Source organism: Acinonyx jubatus, chromosome F2 (genome assembly GCF_027475565.1).
Source record: "Acinonyx jubatus isolate Ajub_Pintada_27869175 chromosome F2, VMU_Ajub_asm_v1.0, whole genome shotgun sequence".
Classification (NCBI taxonomy): Eukaryota; Metazoa; Chordata; class Mammalia; order Carnivora; family Felidae; genus Acinonyx; species Acinonyx jubatus.
Genome location: NC_069394.1, coordinates 22,176,069 through 22,194,305, shown reverse-complemented (window position 1 = coordinate 22,194,305; position 18,237 = coordinate 22,176,069). Strand labels below are relative to the sequence as shown.

Below are 18,237 nucleotides of genomic sequence, written 5' to 3'. Positions count from 1 at the left end.
TCTTTCTCTGCATCCTTGCCAATATCTGTTGTTGCCTGAGTTGTTAATGTTAGCCATTCTGACAGGTGTGAGGTGGTATCTCATTGTGGTTTTGATTTGTATTTCCCTGATGATGAGTGATGTTGAGAATTTTTTCATGTGTCGGTTGGCCATCTGGATGTCTTCTTTGGAGAAGTGGCTATTCATGTCATTTGCCCATTTCTTCACTGGATTATTTGTTTTTTGGGTGTTGAGTGTGATAAGTTCTTTATAGATTTTGGATACTAACCCTTTATCTGATATGTCATTTGCAAATATCTTCTCCTATTCAGTTGGTTGCCTTTTAGTTTTGCTGATTGTTTCCTTTGCTGTGCAGAAGCTTTTTATTTTGATGAGGCCCCAATAGTTCATTTTTCCTTTTGTTTCCCTTGCCTCCAGAGATGTGTTGAATGAGAAGTTGCTGTGGCCAAGATCAAAGAGGTTTTTGCCTGCTTTCTCCTTGTCCCTCTCCTTTTCTTTAACCAAGTATTTAGATTATTTCATTATTATGCAGGAAATACATGTACAAATTAAGCAATTGCCTTGTTTATGTTTTTCCCAATGACAATAGCAATGATAAACATTGAGCAGTTATAATATGCCTGGCATCGTACTAAGAGCTTTCCCTATAGATAGCTCATTCCATTCTTCCCAAAGCCCATGATGAAAGTATTGTTATTAGTTATATTTAAAAAAAATAGACTATAATTTTTAGAGCAGTTTTAAGTTCACAGCAAATTGAGCAGGAAGTAACAGAGATTTCCCATATACCCCCTACCTCTGCACTCCCACCTCCAAGCCTCTCCTACTATGAATATCCCCCTACCTGAGTGGTACATTTGTTTTAACTGATGAACCTACATTGATACTTCTTCATATGTATACATATACATCATTAACATACTCATACTACCTTTGTGATTTTGGAGGACTGTATACTTTTTGTGTTTCTAGTTATAAAATGCAAATAATCTTTCCTGAGGGCAAAGAACAGGATCTATTTCCCTCTGTCTGAGGAGCTCTTTCTAGAATTATCCCAGAAGGTGGGTGGGAGAATTCGAGAAGTGTTGCACTTGAATACAGGGTGGGTGGGAGAGAAATGTGAATATCAGGTTCCCCGAGTAAACTAGTGAAATCAAATAAAAAAGCTAACTCCCACTAAAAGAACAAAAGAAAGACTAACCTCCTTTTCCCCCAAAAGAGAACACAATGAAAACACAAAACACTACACTAAAGTTGGTGGTATTATGATCCTTGTTTTATGAGGGAAACAGGCTCAGAGCAGTAACTTGACTCAAGTCATAAATCCATGAAGTATCTAGATTAACTCAAATCTATCTGATGACCATATGGCCAGTTTTTTTTCCAAACAGCAGTCTTTTGGGTTTTACCTCCAGGTGTGTGTATATGTTTCAGGATAGTTTTGTCCTAAGCAATAATTTCAGGGAAATTATGTTTTTGATGTGTTAGTTATATTTCCCCCAAACAAGATTGAACACATTCTACCTGCAATTCTCTCAGAGACACTGACTTTCTGGTTTGTGTGCAGTTAGGAGCACCTTGCTTGAAAGGCTAACACAACAATAGCCTAAAGGCAGGGACATGAGTGTTGAGTCTAATAGGCTTCAGGGTCTGTTATGGACGGAGGGACTAGTGACCAAAAGAACTCTTGTCCTCAAATACTTTACCAATGGCATTGGACTCCTGAGCTTGTCCTATTCCTACATCTCAGGCATCCAAGAGTGATGTGTCTTGTAAGTTATTCCTTCTCAGTCACTTATAGGAAATATCAGTCATTACACCAATAAAAATTATTTTTTAATACCACCTATGCTAATTAACACACCCTCTGGTGTAGATATCAATAAGCATATTTCAAGGACACATTAACCAATTCTTAATCACCTGTTGCAACCACCCATTACACAAATGAAAGATTATTTTTAATACTGCTTATGTTAACTAACACACCCCCTGGTATAGCTATTGAAAAGAGTACGTTAAGTACCAAATAATCTCTTAAAATGTCGATCCTTTTTAGCACATTTGAGGTAGTAATTAATTGCCCATACAATGTGGATTAGGGATAATTTGCATTACACTGCCAATTGCATGCCTGCAACCCCCCTCCCCCTCTCTCCCCACCCCCCACCCCTGCCCCATGCTATGTTGATGCAATTTAAAGTAAATGATCATGCACACCACAGAACAGCCTCAGCAAGTAGTAATTACTAGGGTATTCATCCCAATGTTATGTATACAAATGCATTTTATTTAAATGTCTAATAAGAATGGCTTGTTTTAAAAAAATCATGATATATTCTCAGGTTTCTCAATCGCAGCAGTTTTGAAATTTGGGGCTGAAGAATTGTGGGGGATTTTCCTGTGCACTGTAGGATTTTTAGCGGCACCCTAGATGCTCACTTTCCCCAGTTGTGCCAATCAAAATGTGCCAATCAAACTTTCAAAATGTCCACTGGGGGCAAAATTGCACCTGACTGAGAACCACGTATTCTACAGCACGGAATACTATACTATAAAGCTATTATATATGCATTGTAAAGAATTTTAAGGGCCTAGGAAGATGTTCATAATATTTTAATAAAAAAATCATGATATGAAACAAAAGGTAAGTATGACTCCGATTTGCAAAATTAAAAATAATGGAGATAGGCATTGAAATATAATGACAGCTCTTTTGTGTGTGTGCATACTCTGACCAAACATTAAGCTTTCACATGTTTTATCTATTTAATTCTCAGAATAACCTTATGAGGTTGGTACTATTATTAACTTAACAGATAAAGCAACTAAAGCTCATAGAGGTTAAGAAACTTTGAAAACCATAATATTAACAGCAGTTGTGCCCAAGTAGTGAAACTGAGTGGTATTTATTCCTCTGTATTTTTCAAGCTTTCCTCAATGAACATTACCTTTTATCAGAAAACTTAAAAAAAGATACAGAGTCATAAACCTTTCTTTTACTGAGTGCTTTCTGATTGTTTCATCTAATACCTACATCCTTAGTCTTTTTCCTATGCCTTAACTTTTAAAAAATGTTTCTTTTTTTATTGAGATATAACTGACACACAATATTATGTTAGTTTCAGGTATACAACATAATGATTTAATATTCACATATATGTAAAAGGATCAGAAGTCTAGTTAACATTTGTTACTGTACATAATTACAACTTACTTTCTTGCAATGAGAACTTTTAAGATCTACTCTCTCAGCAATTTTCAAATATGCAACACAGAATCATTAACTATAGTCACCATGCTGTACCTTGACTTCTTTCTAGATAACATTTTCTTATTTGATTACTAAAAGCTGTAATGAAGAATCTTCTCCATTATTCTATTCAGATGTATATTTAGTGCTTCAACCTAAAGCCTTGAATCACTAAAATAAAACCTTGATGAACTCCTTCTTGAGAAGCAAGGTACCCAGATACTTTGAAACATTTTTTTTAATTAACTTATAATTACCTAGAAAATCAAAAATCCCTGTTGAAGATCTTTTGAAAAGAGATCACCCAATGTCTCTCTCCTTGGTGAAGTATACTAAGAGGCGGAACAAGTAAAAACAGCATTCCTGTTCTTTGAGGATGGAGCTTCCTTGGGGCTGTAGATGCATAGGTTTCATGATTAGGACACAATACTGATGTTGAGGAAAGACATTTCTGACCACTGGAAACTTACATATGTTGCTCCTTGCGTGTTTGAGGATTATTCAAAGTTGCAGACATAGTTGGTTTCTGATTATTAATTCAGGTATTTTCTGTATCCTACTTATTTATGTTATACTCCTGATAGGACAGAGAGAAGCCTTCATGATTGGCCTTGTCTTTCTCTTTTGGCCTTGACTTTTCTTGGCAATTCCTCCAATTTCCCGATCCTCATCCAATCTGCCTTAGTAGCCCTCTCTTTGTATTTTCCTAGAAGCCAGTGAGCTACCATCACAAATTTATCACAGTGCCATCAATGCAAATGTTCAACTTCATAAGCTGCCTCTTTCTGGAAACAGGTCAGGGTATTAGTGATGAATAGGTATCAGCGTTGAGTGGTAAACATCATCCAAAGCTCACATTATTTTTTATATATTTTTTGATGAAAAAAAGTACCAAATGATATTTGACTTTAAGCTTCCAAGCAAGTTCCAAATTATGGAACATTCAGCTCTACTTTTCAAGTTCCCATTCCTAAAACCTGCTCACCAAGAAGATATTTCGCAAAATAATCATCAAACAAACAAACACACACAGTTTTCACATGTATATTGGATCTTTGTCCAATATTCTCTTCATTCAATACCTTTTTCTTTGGAGTAATTCTGTAAGAAAATAAAAGTCAGGTATAAATTTTAGCCAAACGTACTTTAAAATAGACATCCAGAGATGGAAGAGCTAGATTCAGTATTAGCCATATCATTACAATATGTTTGAGCAACCTTAGAATCAATGAGGCCTTCTCAGGTTGGTTTTTGCCTCTAAAGTAAATCTTTATCAGCAGCCAGAAAAGGACTCTGCAATCTGTGAGGTTCAGACCACTTTTGTCCTCTACCTATTCTCTTCTTTCCTATCCCCCACATCTGTACGTGGCTAGAGGTGAGAAAGTTTAAAACATCTTAGTGTATATGATGGGAAAGAGGAGACAACTGGGGGAGGAAGGAGAATGGATTCTGCATACTCAAGTGCATTGAAATGTATCTTCTATAGAAATCAAATCAAATCAAACTGCTCAAATGTGTGTGCCAGTCACTTGTTTGAAATTATCTGCTAAAAGATTTTAGGTTAAAAATAAGCAAAGTGAACAACGGCTCAATTTATATTCAACTAGCATGCATTTACTAATGTATGTTACTAGTAAAACATTTTAATAATTCAAAAACATAAATTATCATTAATGTTAATTTGTATTTGCTCTTATAACATTCACTTATCTAATGATTATTTCATATGCTCATATCTTACCCTTCACAAAACACCTAGTAAATGCTATTGTTACAAGTTAGGTAGTCAATTAATTATAGGTATTATTATTTCAAAGTTTTTTGGGGAAGAGAGTATTAAGAGTGTAAAACAATGGAATTATTAAAATTCATTTTGTATTATCTGTACAATGACTTGGGGGAAAACATTTTAAATATTCAGTTCTATTACCACATTAGGCTAGATGGTAAGTCTTGTTCAACTTAATGCAATTAATAGGTAGCTAGCTAAGCAGGGGCTCAAACCCACATGTCTCCAAAACCAACTCTTCCAGTTATTATGCCACTGGTAACCCAGCTTTGGTGGAAGAACACAGAAGTTGAGGTAGTGCTGTCAGCATTAGAAGACAACAAGAAGTCTGTTGAGCAGACTCATGACAAGATGGGAAAGAGAGATCAAGTAAGTCTCTTAGACTTGAAACATGGCTTTAGGACTTTAAAGGTCAAAAGTCCAGCAATTCTAGAAAGAGTGGATACTTCTCGAATGTTAGGAAACCAGTTAACCAAATTGATAAAACTAATGGTGAAATATCAGATGTCAGCAGAATGAAGCAAGAGGGGAGGAGCACAGCCAGGACTTTTATCATGGTTCAGGTGTGATATAATAAGGAGCTGAACTGTAGTAGCACAGGACTTTAAAAGGAGGACTCAGGCTGGATGCAGAAGCAGTGGGTTGGAAGGGAACACCTGCTTAAGAGCTCTGCAGCTGGAATTCCTGGTTCAAATCCCAGCTTTGGGCCCTGCCATATCTATAACTTAAGACAAGTTACTTAACCATCTTAAGCCTCAGTTTTCCTTTCACAAAAACATAATAGCTTGTCCTCAATAAGGGCTATTGAGACTACTGAGAGATTAAATGATGTTTAATGCATGTGAGGAGCTTAGTACAGTGCCTGACACATAGCAAAGTTCAATACATGACCATGACTGCTGAGAAAGAGGATGAGGAGGAAGGACGGTTTGATCCAGGATGACGTGGATCATGGTGTTATCATTAAGAAAAACTGAAAACTCATAAAGAAGACTTGGGTGATTCTTAAGGAAGATGTTTAATAAAAGCAGTTGATAATGATGACCTGGTAATAAGAGATGGTGAAAGTAAGTTTTTAAGGTTTATGTTAAAGTGTCTAACACCATTAGCCTGGGGGGAGGTTGCAGTATTTATTTTTATTTTTCTGGACAGCAGGGGGCTCCAAGGCACTGGAAAGCAGTAAGCAAGTCTACTGTTTTCTGTACTTTGCAGTTAACTTTCTTACTGCTGGCAAAAGTGAGCTGGTCTCGTCTGATGTCATGGTTAAAAAGAAGTTATGTAATTCTAGAATCATAAATGCACAACTTTCTCTATTAGGTACCTGACATCCACTGAGCCTTATAGAGGTGGAACGTATCTCAGTCTATAGTTTCACATCCATCCATCCAACCATCCATCCATCCATCCATCCTTCTGCAGCAATTATGGAACAGTCGCTAAACCCCATGAATAAGACAAGATGCCTTCATCAGAAACTCACAGGTTAAAGGAGAAAACAAGGGAAGAGCATCTAGCATAAAAAGGAATAAAAGTTGGAGTTACAGATACAGCAGTGGAAACTCACAAGAGGGAGGTTGTATTCCTGCTCAGGGAATTTGAAGACTCATCATAATAGCTGGGTAAGGTGAGAAGGGCATTCCACACACAGGAACAGCACATGTGCAAAGGCGTAGAGGAATGAAAATGTCTGAGAAGTGTTCCAGGAGCAGCAAATATAGTTTGTAGAAAAGGAACAAACAGGATAAAGAGAAGTCAAAATTCAGTGAATAAAGAGTCCACATCTGTAGATTTCTAGTTCCCTACTCCCTTCACTTCACTGTTTTATAGAGAGCTGTGTCACAGAGCTATGGGTGACTAAATCACAGATTCTGTAATCCTAGACATGGTATTTCTATCAGCATATTTTTTAGTTACTAATTCCTTTCTTCCTCATTCAAAGAATCATGTCTCAGAAGTCACTTTTCTCTTTTTCTAATTTTGATATTGCATTTTTTCTTTAATAATTTTTCTGTTATTTAAAAAATAAGTTTTAAAAAAGTGGGTATTTACATAGTCTGACTTTAACCTAAAATAGCAAACAAGTAGAATCCACTCCAGGTACTCACTTTTCATTCTCTTAGTTCACATTTAGCACTTACCTGTCCTAAGCAATGTGAGTGTACCTGTAGCCAAATAAATTAATAAGTCAACCAAGATGCCAGGTCTCTTTGAAAACTTTAGAGTCTAATCATTAGATGAATTTAAAGCAAGAGAGATGCTGTTGTTTTTGTTTTATTAGTGGAGTAGTTTCAGGTATGTAAGTTAATTTTGAGCATTACTATTTTTCAAGACTGAGAAATTTTTACCGTGTGGATTTGAAGGGATGGAAGGAAATAAAAGGTTAGTAAGGACAACCTAATTAATGTAAAAACAAAACAAAACAAAAACAAAAACAAAACCAACAGTGACAAGAAAAATGTCCACACTAGCATCTAGAGCACTGTGCCTGGCAAATAATAAGTGCTCCAAAATACTTGAATGTTGAATGAATGTTGATGCTCTGCCCTTTACCTCCATAAACATTAAAATCAGTGTGAATTGGTGCACATGAGTTTAGATGCTAGGCTACTTCAATACTGCATAGAAACCAAGCCTCTACTTGATAGCCCTGGTGTTTTTTTCAAAACAACAAACTCTAAGTTGAAGTACAAATTGTTTCTTCTTATCTTATGTCCATCTAAAATGCCAGGCTCTTTTTTTTTTCTGTTATATGCATCATCATTTATTAAGTGTTTTTCTATTCTGTGTCTGCCAGAAATTGTCAGTATGGTTATGATGGTGATGACTCTAGTAACTGTTCCTTTAATAGAGAGATTCCATAAAAAGTAATACCGATGTGTAAATGAGGTGTAAGGAGCAATGCCCTTCATTTCTCTACCCAATAAGAGGGAAAAGAGTGACTAATAGAATTCTTTTAGAAATTCTGATTCTCTTTCTGATTAACTTGTCACAGGTCAGATGGAAGTGGTCTCTTGGTAGAAAACAATGGCCTTTTTCTGCCCAGTGGAGAAATGGAGAAATCTTATGTGTTCCCGGTAAACTCCACTTGGTTTTATTGATCTATGAGTATTGCTAGGTTAAGTTGTAGTTAAATGTTACCTTGTTTTTCCTACTAGAAATGTATTGTTTTCTTAAACACTTAATATTAATGATATTTAATTTTAATTTAATGTTTAGTAGCATATTGATGAAAAGGAATACTTTTTTTGGTTATAATCTTATGGTTAGGGTCTGTATATTTGATATTATTTATCAATCAGGATAGATTCTAAAAAGAATATAATAAAAAAGGAAGAAGTTATGTTTCCCTCTCTATTCACAGGTTTAAGAAGAGAATCTCAGGTGTTGGGGTTCCCCAACTCCTTTTGATTAATGGTAAAGGAGCATTATGAAAATATTCTTGTGCAGATGGACATACAGAGTATACTTGGTATTCTTAAAAAAATTCATGTAAATATTGTGGGTGTCTGTGTTTGGATTAAACAATGGATCCATTGTATGCTTGGCATTGATATGACTGAAGGTTTCTACTGGCTTCCTGCATTTACCAATAGTCCACAAAGGATGCATTTACATACATTTCCTACCAAGCCCACAGTACTTTGGCTGAGTTTTCCAAGTCAGGTAAACCTCTCCTATTGTTTATATTGGTGTCTATGCCAAAGAGAAGTGATTCAATGGAAAGGCAGTCTTGCAGCATATAGCTGCCAAGTTTCTGGAACATAACTATTTAAAAGATGTAAATTTGGGACCAATTCTAGAAGCAAGGAAAAAATACAGGATAATGAATAGCTTAATATTTTACATTTTATGTCTCTATATAACATTTAAGCCCTAAGGAGAAATGACAATGAAATGTCAAAACAATGAATCTGAACTTTTAGACTCTATTTTAATGCAGTACACTGATGCATTCAGACTACCGCATAAGCATTCTTTACAAGCTACCTCCGATATTACTGAGGTAGAACTCTGTGTAAAGAAATCCCAGGGAGTTATAGAATGGATTGTGATTGGCTTCTCTTTCTTTTTCTTCATCCCTATTATTTTTATAATACAAGTAATGTAGCATATATCTGTTGTTAAAATTGAACAGTCCTGGGCAGATGTTACGACTCCACAATGTTTTTGGGAATAGGATGCCTTCGGTGTTCTGATACTGAGTGTGGTTCCTATCCTCAAAGGAATATCATGGTTCCGAAATGTCTGTTGGAACTCTAGCAATCAAATCTTTTTGATTTGAGCCTGCTTCAGATTCTGTCTCCCTCTCTCTCTGTTCCTCCCCCACTTGTGCTCTCTTTCCCAAAAAAATAAATAAATGTTAAAAAAAAAAAAGTGTATATGTAGGATGATTGGAATGGAGGCAGAAAGAGAAGGTGAGTGGTGTTCAGAGTCCAGAATAGTTTTTGTGAGGGATTTGAGATGGCCAAAATGGAGTGAATTAAAGGATTATTGAACAATATGGAAAAGACAGCTGAGGCTGGGAATCATGTATTTATGATGAACATGGGCACAGGGCAGTACTTGACTGCTTAGGAACAGGAGTGAAGACAATGGACAAATAGATTAAATTAGGGTTAGGACTGACAGGGTCGGGCTGGCAGAAGACCCAGAGTATAGAACGCTAGATGGTGCTGATATGAGTTAGAGAAACAAATTTACCATGGGGTTCTGGCTGGGAAAGAAGAAATATAAAGTCAGGAGAAGACTTCAAAAATTACTTTCTCAGGGCACCTGTGTGGCTTAGTTGGTTAAGCATCCAACTGGACTTTGGCTCAAGTCATGATCTCATGGTCATGAAATCAAGCCCCATGTCTGGCTCTATCCTGACAGCACTGAGCCCGCTTGGATACTCTCTCTCCCTCTCTCCCTGCCCCTCTCCACTTACACTCGTGTGTGCGCTCTCTCTCTCTCTCAAAATAAATAAACTTAAAAAATTGATTTCTTTTGAATGAAATCAAGAGTCAGATGCTTAATCAACTGAGCCACCCAAGTGACTCTCAAAATAAATTCTTTTTTTTTTTAAACATTTATTTATTTTTGAGACAGAGAGAGACAGAGCATGAACACGGGAGGGTCAGAGAGAGGGAGACACAGAATCTGAAACAGGCTCCAGGCTCTGAGCTGTCAGCACAGAGCCTGACGCGGGGCTCGAACTCACAGACTGTGAGATCATGACCTGAGCCGAAGTCAGCCGCTTAACCGACTGAGCCACCCAGGCGCCCCTCAAAATAAATTCTTAAAGGAGTGCAGTAAGTTACAATAAAAAACAGATAAATAAAAACAGGAAATTAATACATGAACAAAATGAGAAGTTCAGCAAAGATACAGACAGCATAAAAAACAAAATTCTGGAGCCAAACAATACAAAGATTGAATGGAAAAAATGCAATAAATATCTTCAATGGCAAACTGGATCAATCATAAGAAACAGCAAACTCAAAACAAGTTATTTGAAATTATCCAGTCAGAAGCACAAAGGAAAAAAGAATAAAGAGTAAAGAAAGCCTATACAAGTTATAGGACAACATCAAAAAAACAAAGATACCTATCATGGGATTCCCAGAGGTGAAGAGAAAGGGACAGAAAGCTTACTTTAAACAGTAATGGCAGAAAATCACAAAATCTGAGGAGGGAAATAGTCATTGGTATTGATGAAGCACAAAGGTTCCAAATAGGTTGAACCTAAAGAGGTCTATAATGAGAAACGTTATAGCAAAACTGTCAGAAGTTGAAGACAAAGAGAATTTTGAAAGCAGCCAGGGGAAAATTACTAGTCACATACAAAGGAATCCCCATAAGACTATAAGTAGATTTTTCAGCAGAAACCTTGCAGGCCAGGAAAAAATGGAATGATACATTCAAAATGCTGAAAGAAATGAATTGTTATATCCAACAAAACTGTCTTTTAAAACTAAAGGAGTGGTAAAAACTTTCCTAGGCAAACAAAAACTGACCATGTTCATCACCACAAGACTTGCCTTAGAAGAGGTAATAAAATGAGTTCTTCAAGTTGAAACAAGGTGTTAAACAACAACATGAAACCTTATGAAATTATAAATTGTACTGGTAAATATATAGGCAAACAGAGAATAATGTAATAGTGGTGTGTAAATCACTTTTAACATTAATGTAAGAGTTAAAATACCAAAATATTAACAACTATAAGCACAAACAATTTGTTAATAGATACACAATACAAAAAGTAAATTATGACATCAATAACATACATGGGTTGGGAATAAAGTGTAGGACTTTTTGTATACAATTGAAGTTGTTATCAGCTTAAGATAGATTGTTATAACAACCAAAAGTTTTTTGCAAGCCTTAGGATAACCACAAATAAAAAAACCTATATAGACATAAAAAAGATGAGAAAAAAAATCAAAGTATAGCACAATAAAAATAATCACAACTACAAAACAGACAAAAAACAATGAATAAAATCACAATAGTAAGTTCTTACCAATCAATAATTACTTTCTATGTCACCAATCAAAAGATAAATAATGGCTGAAGGGATGAAAAAATAAGATTCAATTATATGAAGTCTACAAGACTCACTCTAGGTTTAATAACACATATGCTGAAAGTATAGGGATGGAAAAAGATATTCCATACAAAGGATAACCAAAATAGAGCAGGAATGGTTATATCAGATAAAATAGACTTTAAGTCAAAACCTGTCACAAAAGACAAAGAGGTCATCATCAGTCAATGACAAAAGAGTCAGTTCAAAAGGAACACGTAACACGTATAGATATGTATAAATCTAACATTAGAGCACCTAAATACTTAAAGCAAATACTGACATATCTGAAGGGAGAAATAGACAGGAATATAACAATAGCAATAGAACTGAACAAAACAAACCAAATGGACCTCACTGATATAGAGGAAACATTCTAAATATATATTCTTCTTTTTTTTTATTTTAAAAAAATTTTTTTTTCAACGTTTTTTATTTATTTTTGGGACAGAGAGAGACAGAGCATGAACGGGGGAGGGGCAGAGAGAGAGGGAGACACAGAATCAGAAACAGGCTCCAGGCTCCGAGCCATCAGCCCAGAGCCTGACATGGGGCTCGAACTCACGGACCGCGAGATCGTGACCTGGCTGAAGTCGGACGCTTAACCGACTGCGCCACCCAGGCGCCCCTAAATATATATTCTTCTTAAGCTCACATGGAACATTCTTTAGAATAGATCACATGCTAGATTATAAGACAAGAGTTAACAAATTTAAGAATACTGAAATAATTCCAAGCATCTTTTATGACCAAAATGGATTGAAACTAGAATTAAAAAACAATATGAAAATGGAAAAACTCAGAAACACATATAAATTAACATATTATTGAATATCCAATGGGTCACAGAAGAAATCAAAAAGGAAATGAGAAAATATCTCAACACAACATATACAAACTTGGGAAATGTAGCAAAATAAGTTCTAAAAAGGAATTTGATAGTGATAAATGCCTACCTTAAAAAAGAAGATTGAAATAACCTAAATTTTTACCCCTACAAACTAAAAAAACAAATCAAGCCCAAATTTAACATAAAGAAGGAAATAATAAGTATTAAAGCAGAAAAAAGAAAGAGAATAGGAAAAAATCAACAAAACTAAGATTTACTTTCTTTAAAAGATAAATTCAACACATCCTTAGCTAGAATGAGAAAAAATTAGAGAAGACTCAAATAAATTAACCAGAAATGGAAGAAGAAACTGCATAACCAATACCACAGATATAAAAAAAGATCATAAGCAAATATGAATTATATGCCAGAAAACTGGACAACCTAAGAGAAATAGATATATTCCTAGAAACATACGACCTGCCAAGACTGAATCAAGAATAGAAAACCAAAACAGACCAATAATAAATATGGAGATTGAATTAGTAATCAAAATCCTCCCAACAAAGAAAAGCCCAGGATCATATGGCTTTACAGATGAATTCTATTAAATATTTAAAGAATACCAATCCTTATTAAACTCTTAGAAAATATAGAAAGGAACACTTCCAAACTCATTTTATGAGGTCAGAATCACACTGATATCAAACCAAGACAAAGATACCACGTGAAAAGAAAATTATAGACGAATATCTCTGATGAACCTGGATACAAAAATCCTCAACACAATATTAGCAAGGGGAATTAAAGAGCAAACTAAAAGGAATATATACCATGGCCAAGTAGATTTATCCCTGGGAAGCATGGATAGTTCAATATATGCAAATCAATCAATATGGTATACCACATTGATAGAATGAAGCATAAAAATTACATGATCATTTCAATAGATACAGATAAAACCTGACAAAATTTAAAACCTTTCCATGTTAAAAGCTCTCAACAAATCAAGTATAGGAAGAACTTTCCTAAACATAATAAAGGCCATATATAAAAGCCCACAGCTAACATGATACTCAGTGGTGAAAAGCTGATCACTTCCCTATAGAATATGGAACAGGGCAGGGATGCCCACTCTCACCACTTCTATTCAACATCATACTGGAAGTCCTAGCCAGAGATACTAGGTGAGAAAAAGAAAGAAAATTATCCAAACTGGAAAGGAACAAGTAAAATTATCTGTTCGCATATGACATGACGTTATATGTAGAAAACTCTAAAGACTCCACAAACACACAAAATACTACTTGAATTAATAAATGAATTCAGCAAAGTTTCAGGATACAAAATCAACATACAAAGGTCAGTTGCATTTCTATACAGTAACAATGATCTATCTGAAAAAGAAATTTGGAAGACACTCCCATTTACAATAGCATAAAAAAATACTTAGCAATAAACTAAATGAAGGAGGTAAAATATCTGTATACTGAAAAGTATAAAACACTGATGAAAATATTAAACAACACAGACATAAATGGGAAGACATTCTTTGTTTATGGACTGGAAGAATCAGTATGTTAAAAAAGCTCGTATAACCTAAAATGATGTATAGACTCAATGCAACCTTTATCAAAATCCCAATGGCACCCACAAGTATATGGTCAATTAATCTTCAACAAAGCAAGCAAGAGCCTCTAATGGGAAAAAAATAGCCTCTTCAACAAACAGTTTTGGGAAAACTAGAAAGCAAGCAACATGCAAAAGAAAGAAATCGGACCACTTTCTTATACCACACACAAAAATAAATTCAAAATAGTTGAGAGACCTAAGTGTGAGACTTCAATTCAAACCATAAAAATCTTAGAGGAGAACATAGGCAGTAAACTCTTTGACATTGGTTGTAGCAGCTTCTTTCTAGGTGCCTCTCTGGAGGCAAGGGAAACAAAAGCAAAAATAAACTATTGGGACCTCATTAAGGTAAAAAGCTTCTGCACAGCAAAAGAGACAATAAATAAAACTAAAAGGCAGTCTATGGAAGGAGAGAAGATATTTGCAAATGACATATCCAATAAAGTTAGTATCCAAAATACATAAAGAACTTATAAAACTCAACACTCAAAAAACAAATAATGCAATTAAAAGTGGGCATGAATAGACATTTTTCTAAAGAAGACACAGAGATGGCTAACAGACACATGAAAAGATGATCAACATCACTCATCATCAGGCAAATACAAATCAAAACTACAATGAGATATCACTTCACACCTGTCAGAATGTATAAAATCAACAATACAAGAAACAATAAGTGCTGGTGAGGATGTGGAGAAAGGGAATCCTCTTGTACTGTTGGTGGAATGCAAACTGGTACAGCCGCTCTGGAAAAACAGTACAGAGTTTCCTCAAAAAGTTAAAAATAGAACTAATTTACCATCTGGCAATTGCACTCTTAGGTATTCACCAAAAGAATACAAAAATGCTAATTCAAAGGGATACATGCATCCTGATGTTTATAGCAGTATTATCTACCATAGCCAAATTGTGGACAGAGCCCAAATGTCCATCAACTGATGCATGGATAAAGAAGATGTGGTACGTATGTATATATAATGGAATATTATTCAGTCATAAAAAAGAATGAAATCTTGCCATTTGCAACAACATGGATAGAGCTAGAAAGTATTATGCTAAGCGAAATAAGTCCGAGAAAAACAAATTCCTTATTATTTCACTCATATATGGAGTTTAAGAAATACAAAACAAAGGGTGGGGGGGAAGAGAGGGAGGCAAACCAAAAAACAGACTCTCAACTATAGAGAACAAACTGATGATTACCAGAAGGAAGCTGGGTGGGGGATGGCTAAGATAGGTGATGGGGATTAAGGAGAGCACTTGCTGTGTGAAGAGCACAAGGTGTTTTATGGAAGTGATGAAGTCACTATATTGTACACTTGAAACGAATATTATACGTATGTTAACTAACTAGAATTAAAAAAAATCTCAACAGCATTTTTTAGAGAAAAAGAAAAAAATTCCTAACATTCATGTTAAATCACAACAGACCCAAAATAGAGAAAGCAATTTTGAGCAAGAACAACAAAGCTGGAGGCATACTTCCTGATATCAAAACATATTATAAAGCTACATAATCAAAACAGTATGGTACTGATATAAAAACAGACATATAGATTGATGGAACAGATAGAGAGCTTATAAATAAACATGTAGATAATTAACAACTTGTCTTCAACAAGGGTGCCAAGAATGCATAATGGAGAAAGGATAGTTTCTTCAATAAATGGTGTTGGGAAAACTGGGTATCTACATGTGAAAGAATAAAATTGGACCCTTATTTTACACCATACACAAGAGTTAATTCAAAATAGATTAAAGACTTAAGTGTTAGACCTGAAACCACAAAACTCATAGAAGAAAACATAGGGGCAAAGCTTCTTGACATTGGTCTTGGCAATGATTTCTTGGATATTACACCAGAAACATTGGCAAGAAAACCAAAAATAGACAAAAGGGATTACATCAAACCGAAAAGCTTCTGCACAGCAAAGAAAACAATCAACACTATGTAAAGACAACCTATGGAATCAGAGAAAATATTTGCAAACTATACATCTGACAGAGGATTAATATTGAAAAAATATAAGGAACTCATACAACTCAACAGCAAAAGCCAAAATAGCCTAATTAAAAAACAAAGGAAGTGAATAGACATTTCTTCAAAGAAGACATTCAAATGACCAACAAGAATATGAAAAGGTGCTCAACATCATTAATCCTCAGGGAAATACAAACCAAAACCACAATGAGATAAAACTTCACACATGTTAAGATGGCTATTATCAAAACAAAAACAAAGATAACAAGTGTTGGCAGAAGTGTTGCAAAAAGGGAACCCTTGTACACTGTTGGTGGGTATGTAAATTGTTATAGCCATTATGGAAAAACAGTAATGGAGGTTCCTCAAAAAATTAAAAATAGAACTACATTATGATCTGGCAATCCCGCTTCTGGGTATGTACACAAAGGAAGTTAAATCAGGCTCTGAAAGTGATATCTGCACTCCCATGTTCACTGCAGCATTATTCACAATAGCCAAGACACGGTAGCAAACTTTACGCCCATTAATAGATAGATGGATAAAAAAAAATGTAGTGTACACACACACACACACACACACACACACGGGAATATTATTTAGCCATGAGAAGAAAATCCTGCCATTTGTGACAACACAGATGAACCTACCACAGATGAACCTGGAAGACATCATGCTAAGTGAAATAAACCAGAGACAGAAGGACATATTCTACATAATACCACTTATGAGGAACCTAAAATAGTCAAACTCAAAAACAGAGAGTAGAATGGTGGTGTTCAGGGGCTAGAGGAGTGGGCAATGGGGTATATGGCATACACAGTTTCCTTTATATAAGATGAACAAATTCTCAAGATCCACTGTACAGCATATAGCCTATAGTTAACAATATTATACTTACTTAATCCAAACTTAATCCTATACTTAATCCAAACACTTAAAATTTTGATGAGAGTAGATCATATGTTAAGTGTTCTTATCACAAATAATAAAAGAGGAAAGGAGTAAATTTTTGGAGGTGATGGATATGTTCATGGCATAGATTGTGGTGATGGTCTCACGAGCGTACACTTAAGTCCAAACTCATCAAGTTGTACACATTTAATATGTTCAATTTTTTGCATGTCAGTCACATCTCAATAAAGTTTGTTTTTAATTAAAAAAGTTAAACTTTACAAGCTTAAAATAATAAATATTTATTATCTTGAAATTTCTGTGTTCAGGGATTTTGTATTCTCTTGTAAGGATGCAATCAAGGTGTTGGGTGGAGCTACAGTGTCATTTGGAGGCTTGACTGGGGGAGGATTGTCGTTCAAGCTCATGCACATGGTTGTGCCAAGATTCAGTCCCTCATGGCTACTGGATTGAAGACTTCAGTTTCTCAGTGGCTCCTGACCAGGGGCCTCCCTCTATTCCTTGCTACATGGGCCTCTCCATAGATCAGCTCACTGTACAACAGCTGGCTTTCTTCAGAACAAGCAAGAAAGGACATAAAATTCACTCTTTTTGTAAATCTAATCTTAGAAATCATATCCCATTCCAAGAGACCATTTTAAAGGCTGCCTACCTCCAATACTAAAACCATTTCTGTCAGTTATCACCATTTCAATCAAGTTGTGTCATCAGTTACAAAAGGAATGCATTTGTTAACATACTTCCTTGCTTGGGTATTCTTTGGTGCATTGCACTAAGTACAGCTCAACAAACGTTTATGATGATTCCATAATATTTTGATTTTACTGAAAAGAAAATTAAATCTTAAAATGAGGTAGCAATGTTTTCCAGCAGATATTGCTTCTTGAGTACTAATAACTAGTCTTAGAATTGAAATTGCCTAAGAAAATAGTTAACTTGTATATCTTATTCTAAAATATATTTATTAAAGCTGTTTGGACAAATTTGACATTTATTTTATGTCTCAAAACTCTTGAATGTCACAGTACACAAAAGGCCCTACAGAAAAGTGCCATAAGTTTTCTAGTTTCTATGATTTTCTGGTGTCATGTTTAGTTGAATCTTAGAAAAAGGCTGTAATTGAAATGTCTTCAAGATACAGAGCATGAAGAGAAGATAAACAGCCAATGCTATATTAAAAGAAACATATCTCTTTTTATACTTGCTATAGAAATGAAGTTGTGATATTCTTTTCAGACTATAAACTGACAGTCTAAAATTATACAGT

At 35.1% G+C, this 18,237-nt stretch overlaps 1 protein-coding gene across 2 annotated transcripts in view; it reads right to left on the bottom strand.

Annotated features, from left to right (window-relative positions):
- Window positions 1–18,237, bottom strand: part of LOC113600600 (uncharacterized) — a 63,465-nt gene that overhangs the window by 33,783 nt on the left and 11,445 nt on the right. The window contains exon 3 of one of the 2 annotated variants that reach the window (XM_053208001.1): window positions 2,198–4,354. The exons of the other annotated variant lie outside the window; for it this stretch is intronic. Coding sequence (XP_053063976.1) covers window positions 4,210–4,354 — 145 coding nt within the window. The 3' untranslated portion in view covers window positions 2,198–4,209. Of the gene's footprint in view, window positions 1–2,197; window positions 4,355–18,237 lie in introns of those variants that run through there. 2 annotated transcript variants of the gene reach the window in all.